The sequence below is a fragment of the Pristis pectinata genome, chromosome 42 (assembly GCF_009764475.1).
Source record: "Pristis pectinata isolate sPriPec2 chromosome 42, sPriPec2.1.pri, whole genome shotgun sequence".
NCBI lineage: Eukaryota > Metazoa > Chordata > Chondrichthyes > Rhinopristiformes > Pristidae > Pristis > Pristis pectinata.
In genome coordinates, this window is record NC_067445.1 from 834426 (window position 1) to 841310 (window position 6885).

At 42.5% G+C, this 6885-nt stretch overlaps 1 protein-coding gene across 1 annotated transcript in view; it reads left to right on the plus strand.

Annotated features, from left to right (window-relative positions):
- The window catches only part of LOC127566474 (probable G-protein coupled receptor 139), a 5915-nt gene extending 668 nt beyond the window's left edge, over window positions 1-5247 (plus strand). Inside the window, exons 2-5 of the mRNA XM_052008905.1 lie at window positions 604-731; window positions 1743-1819; window positions 2143-3009; window positions 5213-5247. Coding sequence (XP_051864865.1) covers window positions 604-731; window positions 1743-1819; window positions 2143-3009; window positions 5213-5247 — 1107 coding nt within the window. The remainder of the gene's footprint in view (window positions 1-603; window positions 732-1742; window positions 1820-2142; window positions 3010-5212) is intronic.
- The last annotated feature ends 1638 nt before the right edge of the window (window positions 5248-6885 follow it).

Sequence of the window (6885 nt, forward strand, 5' to 3'; positions counted from 1 at the left end):
GGGTGTTTGTTCAGTGGCTTGTGGATACTTTGAGCCAGGAGATCACTAATTGGCTGAAAGGACGTTCCGCCTGGTGTATAAGAGCTCCTTGAAGCAGAGCATGTGGGCAGTTGGAAAGTTTTCTATAATTGATCGCTGCAACAGGTAGAAAATGGGATATCCAGCAATTTACAACATCGTCATAATTTACTATCCTGTACTTGCAGCTGTCGGTATTCCTGGTAAGCTAATGAACTGACAGGTGTTCATGTGGCTCCGTCTTTGTATTACGCTGGCCGCATCCTTGATTATCCATTTCATTCTGTCCAAATGCTCAGTCCATTGCATTATTTCAAGTGGGAATTGCAAACAAAACTTTGCTGTAATTTCGTTGTGAAATATAATTTTGTTAGTTCTATGGTGTTATTCTGTATGACAATTTGAGTTAAGTTTTCAAACCATGTACATATTTCTATGTCTGATTAAACTAAGCAAATAACTCCAATTATTGTTTATTATTATTAAGACTGCAGAATACCAGAAATATTTTAGTATGGCGCAGAAACGTGTGTGTTTTGCCAGTTGAGTCCTGGTTAGTGCTGAGTCTCCTCTGGCCTCTGACAGTCTCAGCACGGTTATACTCACAGCATCGTTGAGGTTGCTGAAGGAGCCGAGAGAATGCAGGGAGACGATTCCTGGAACCGTTTGATTCAGCCCAAAACTTTCGCCAGCTTCGCCCCCACCCCGTCAATGTAATGCTGTCTTTCCTCTGCTGTCATCGCAAACAGAGGGGACCATAATTCTGCCGTCTCTAAGCAAGTCCGTGTCATTCCTGTGTCATGGGGAAAAAACAATGACACAAGCTCTGTTTTCTGGCATAATACACAAAAGGCACCTTGTCCGTAGGGGTTAAGAGAAACAACTGGCAATGTCATTTCCCTGTTCTTCCAAATTCCCGTCAATTACATACCGAAGTTCTGGTCACTCCGAAGTACATCTGTTTTGATTGGTTCTTATGCGTTAACTTGGAAAGTGACGCTTGGAGTTACATGAACAAAAATGACCTGTTTTCTTGTGTCCTTATTGAGAGTTGATTTGCTTTTCTTTTCTTTTACAAAGGGAACTTCTGTCCATGCATTATGTATCTGTGTTTCTCCTATTAAGAGTGTTTTTGTCATCTCAAGCAGCGCTTGCAGCCGTTTCCCCACCGCTGACTCTTGATCCTTTTCAGCGGACCTTCAGCTATTTCCGCCAAAAGCAGATGGGTCTGTGTCCGATTACGTTAATCATCCCGTTCATGGGTCGCTTATTTTCCCGTATTCTATTTAACCATCTAACCAAATGATTACTGATGGTGTGGACTTTTGTCATTTGGCAAAGTTTTCAATTTCTTACAGATGTTCTGTGAAATTGTTCATTCCCATAATTGTTTCGCTGATCACGCTTGTCTCGGTAACCCATGCTTTTCACGTCCTGCGCGATGACCGTTCACAGGATTGATCTCCTCTGCATTGCGGCTCCCTGCGCCCTTGACCGCTTGTTTCTCTCTCCGTTCCGGTGGCGCAGCCAGAGAGCGGTAGCTCACTTCATGGGGATGACGTGATTCCCTGTCCCCGGATATCACTGAGATGGTTTGACATTTCCTGCTGTCAGAAAAAAAAAATCCTGCATCGTCTCTAAATATTACCTTCGATTAGATGTAATAAATGGAAGTTTTTTGTCAAGTAATGTGTAAGTAAACAAATACTCCACCACATGTGCAGTTTCTTGCCCGTCGCCAACCCCATTAAAGCAATAGGGACTGCGCTGGATGCCCTCCGCTTTGAGGCCAGGAACAAGTGTATCCGGTCATCTGTCACTACTTGACAGTACCACCCGTGAGCGCTCTGTTCTTCTTTAAAAACAAAGCTCAGACTCCAGCTTTCATTCCTTTCGGTTTACTTCAGAGCGTGAAACTGGCGATATATCATTTCTACATCGCTGAAGGCGTGTCATTCTGATCGGCCATCCGCACCCCATCTCCTTAGCGCAGGCGGGCTGGTACCCTGGGAGCGGCTCCAGGCAGTGGCCCGATCCGCAATATTATTTGTCCTTCGCAAATGAAGTCATTTGACCAATCTATGTCTGGTGGGAAGTAACGCCATATTTTCTCATTTCTTTCAGTTAATTTCACGGCGATTGTTATTCTGTCCCGCGGAAAATGTGGGCTCTCCAAATGCATCACTCGTTACCTGGAGGCCATGGCGGCAGCTGATCTGATGTTGGTTGTCGTGGCTGTGATAGTGGAGCAGATTAATTATATCTATTTGTTTGCTAATTTCCTGTTTGTAACTCCAGTGTGTTCTGTGATACTTGTTCTACGGATCGCAATATCGGACTGTTCCGTTTGGTTGACTGTTGTTTTCACCCTCGATCGCTACGTCGCCATCTGCTGTCAGAAGCTACGGAAACGATATTGCACCGAGACAACAGCGACTTTGGTGATCGTGACAGTGTGTGCAGGAAGCTGTGCTCGGGCTATTCCATTTTACTTTACAGTGGATCCATGGCGATGCGTCTCCTCTGCTGAATACTTAACATCACCCGTGTGGAGAGCCTACCAGTTATGTGATGGCATCGTAACTCCGGTACTGCAAATATGTTTAATTCTGCTGTTTAATACTTTAACTGTTAGACATATTATAGCTGCAAATAAAGTCCGCCAGGGACTCCGGAACAACAGCGAGAATCAGAAGAATGCAGAGATGGACAACTGCAGAAAGTCAATTATTTTGTTGTTCGCTCTATCAGCCAATTTCATTTTACTGTGGACACCAAATGTTGTGCACACTATGAACTGGCAAGCGGAAAATTATTCCTACACAGACAGATATTTCAACACGCCGGTATATATCTTACAGCAGTTTGGGTATATGTTACAGTTTATCAGTACCTGCACCAACACGTGTTTCTATGGACTGACGCAGAGGAAATTTAGGGAGGAGCTGAAGAATGGAGTGAAATATCTGTTTGCAATAAACGGGAGACTCTGTAAATAAAATGGAAACCCGATCAGTTGATCTTTGAAATAGTTATTGTGTAGTCTTTGTTTTTACTTGAGGCGCAAGCGACTGCTGTTTCTAGATCCCATTGTACAATGGTTTATTTTTAATACGGGGAAGTTCACCGCAGGATTATTCACGCATAATTCATGAGATTTATGTCCAATGTGGCTGATGAAAGAATAACTGAAAAAAAGCGAACAGGATCCTGTCAGATTTCCACACAGTGATTCTATGGATGGCGTGTCTTCTTTGTACGAAAAAATAACTAGCAAAAAGTAATATCCTGTCTAACTCGAAAATTGTCCTTTCTTCGTGTCTGTTTTCGCAGCATCGTTTCTTTTTTTTGTTATGTCAGATATGCAGCATCCGATGTCCACCGTAATGTCATAGTTGTCGAGTAATGTTTATATCATTCTCAGAGCAACGTTGCCGTGCGAAGCTGGTCAGAAATAGTGTAGTAACAATGGCTCCAGGATACTTACCTTTGGGGTGTGATCTGAGGCTCGCTCATTGCACGTCGGTTATGCTGACAGTTCTGATGTCCTCAATTACGCTAGATTTGACTGCATGTTTGTTTGTTGATGGGGACGGTGTCCATCCTTTCCGCTGATATTCCACAAAAGCTAAACTTGTACTGGACTTCCTCTCAACTTTCGCTCCCCTCACTTTCGTCACTTGCAGCAATGGAAACATTTCAAGGCGAAATGAACGTCTGCGGCGGAGTCAACTGTCAGTAAATACAGTGTGCAACCGGAATTAAATTCAAGCACTAAATCCAAGCGTGACTCTTCTGCACTCCCTGTACTTCTGGCGAAGATGAGCAAGCTGATCAGAATGGGATTGCGGTATGTTGTGGGATACTGGAAGGTATTTTAATCGATTTAGAATAGTGAAGTTAAACCGTCTACTTCGTCCATATAAAACTTTTGAGATATGCAGCTAGTTCTGTTCAAAACCTATGCGCGTGGTGACGTTTAATGTGTCAATAATGTGCTACTCACATGATAAACGCCTGTTGCCATCGTGATATCGACTTGACATATGTTGTTAGATCGTATGTTTAAACATAATAGTTTGCAATTTATGGAGAGAAAATTGTGCTGGAAATTTTAATGGAGTCAATGAACATGACAAAAAAAATACGCTTGTATTTTGCATCGCCAGAGCCGCAGGGATGTGAGAGATGTTTTCCCTTGCCCTTTAGAAGTGCTTGTTTCCTGGATTAGTTGAGCCGGTTCTACTTTCACATTGTGGTCGTGGTTGAAAGGTTCATTGAAGAGTCTTCTATTCTCCGTTGCCAGAAACGGTAACACACAGAAATTCGGAGCTGGAGCAGGTCATCTGGAAAATGAAGCCATATCCGTCATGTTATTGTATCATGGTTAATCGCGTCAGTTCCGACTTCTGTCCCAGGCATCTCTCTCACATCTACCTGTCCATTTCTCAATGTTTGGGGGGAGGGGGAGAGACTGCGTGTGTGAGAAGAGGGGTCGCTGATATCCTAGGTTGCGCACTCATCATTGAGCAGTATATTTTATGCCCAGCGTAATGCCTGTTAAGCGTTGTGCTACTGAATAGAGTGTGTGTAGTTTGAAAACTTTGAGGCAGTGGCGGATGAAGGAAATATTAACAGTCTCAAATAAAAAGAGAAAATTACAATGGTGGAAATACGCATCCATGGAGAGAGATTGAGAGCAAATATTTCATTGCTGAGATTTATCATCAGATCATTTTGCACTCAACTTGAAACAATACCCGAAAACAAAGGTAAATACATTAGACCGGCCAAGGGCGGAAGTTCACTAACCCTTCTGGGTTAAATCCAACGAAGTTATTTTATTTAACATGCACATTAACTCAACGGGAAGAGAAATATTCGGGATCTCGATCTTGAGAATTGACAAGCTGAGCTCCCAATGAGTTCACTGAGGCAGCGGCCTTCCATCAGCAGTGGATCTCGGCCTTTCGTATAGATTCCCATCTCACTTCTTGTGTCAAGTTCACCAACTCACTCATGGAACTCTTATTTTAAAGATCATTTAACTGCCTGAAAATCCTCTACAAGTCAATTGTTCCGTTTTCGCCGTGTGATACAAACACACAGTTGACACAGTCACTCAGGTCCAGTCAAATTGTGTTTTTGCTTCCGTATCAAATAGTGTATTCAAATCTTTTCCTCTTTCTTACAGTGAAGTTCGTGTCGATTGTGATCCTGGACCAGTGACAGCACGTTCTCTCCAAACTCAGGACCCTCTACCAGGCGGTGACTAAAATGGCGGATTTGATGGAGTCATCATGGATCTAATATTTGGGTGGATTCCTGTCAAATACGGCCAGGTCCATTCTTCTTCATTATTTCAATTCAGCTGTCCAATTTGCTTCCTGAATTTTGAATCCATTGTACTTTCTGCTTTTCACATTTTATGTTTTTTTTTGTTTTGAGATTCACCACAATAAACAATATCCCTTTAAAGTCTTCCAGCTGACTTCCAGACCAGACAACCAATTCATATCAAAGACTGGTATTGGGAGGGAAAAGCAATTTCCTTTATCAAAAAATAAGGCTTTTAATTTACATGTCCTGTGGTATGCTTTAGTATCTATTCATAACTGTTATGTAGTTAATATTTATAATGTTATTTGTACAATATGGTAACATTTTCAGGAATATTTATTTCTTAGAAAGATATGGGAGGATGCTTACGGAGTTGAGATTCCAACAGATGAGCCGTGATCTCAAAACCTTAAAATAACTACTATATTTTTATGTTTTTCATTAATGAGAATGACTATGCTTTCAATTCATGAGTACTGCCGCCCCTGATCATAAGCTTGTGTATTCAAAGTTCCGTCTCGCCGGGAATCTGTTTAACTCCAGTGAGACAGGTCTGCTCTGATCCCTAAGTGCTTTTTCAATAAGACCAACAGAGCAATCAATTCCCCTCTTGTTTGTTGACCCCGCATGTTAATTTAAATGTTTAGCGTAAAAGAGCATGCGGCATGTTTGACATCCACAAATTTCAAACTCTCACTCCGAAATAAAAGCCTGTTTCCCAAGATCACCTCTCAATTTTCCACATTGTAGCTGATCCACCACTTCGTTTCCCATTCCATTCGCCTGTCCCTATCCCCCTGAATTCTTCTCACATCCTCTTCACAGTCTTGTGGTCCCAGTAAACCTGGACATATGGTCCGTCAAAGTAAAACAACAACAGAGCCTGGAAATCTGAAAAAAGAACGGAAAATACTGAAACACTCGTCACGTCAGGCTGTATCTGTGGAGCGAGAAACAGAGTTAACATTTCGGGCCTAAGGCCCTTCAACAAGTGACCTGACGCGACAGATGATGCCAGTCCTGCCGAGTATTTCTACTATTTTCTGTTTTATATTGCAGTGACCCCGTGATCCAAATCATTGATGTAGGTTGCGAAAAGCGGGTCCCAGCCCCGATATCCGGTCACCGCCTCCCAACCAGAGAACGCCCAACGTATTCTCTCTCCATTAAGGGTGTCTCCATGAAGCAATCGGTCAGAGCATTTGGCTGTTAACAGAAACGTGGATGGTTCGATCCTGTCCAGCGACGCTGATCATCCGGCATCTTATATTGTACGAGTTAATGCCAACTGAGTAATTGCCCTATCCAGAGGTCGGAATGGCCTCCAGTTTTTCTTAAAATTAAAACTATATATACTTTATTCACTGCAATACTAGCAGCACACAGCCTTCTATGCATTCGTTTTGCAATCGAATCAGCACATTTATGGTTACATTGAATCGAATCTATAGTTACAAAGCTGCAAACTCTTTTTTGCTCTTTAGTCAATTCACCGATTATGATGTGTTCAGCTGTTACACAGGACCC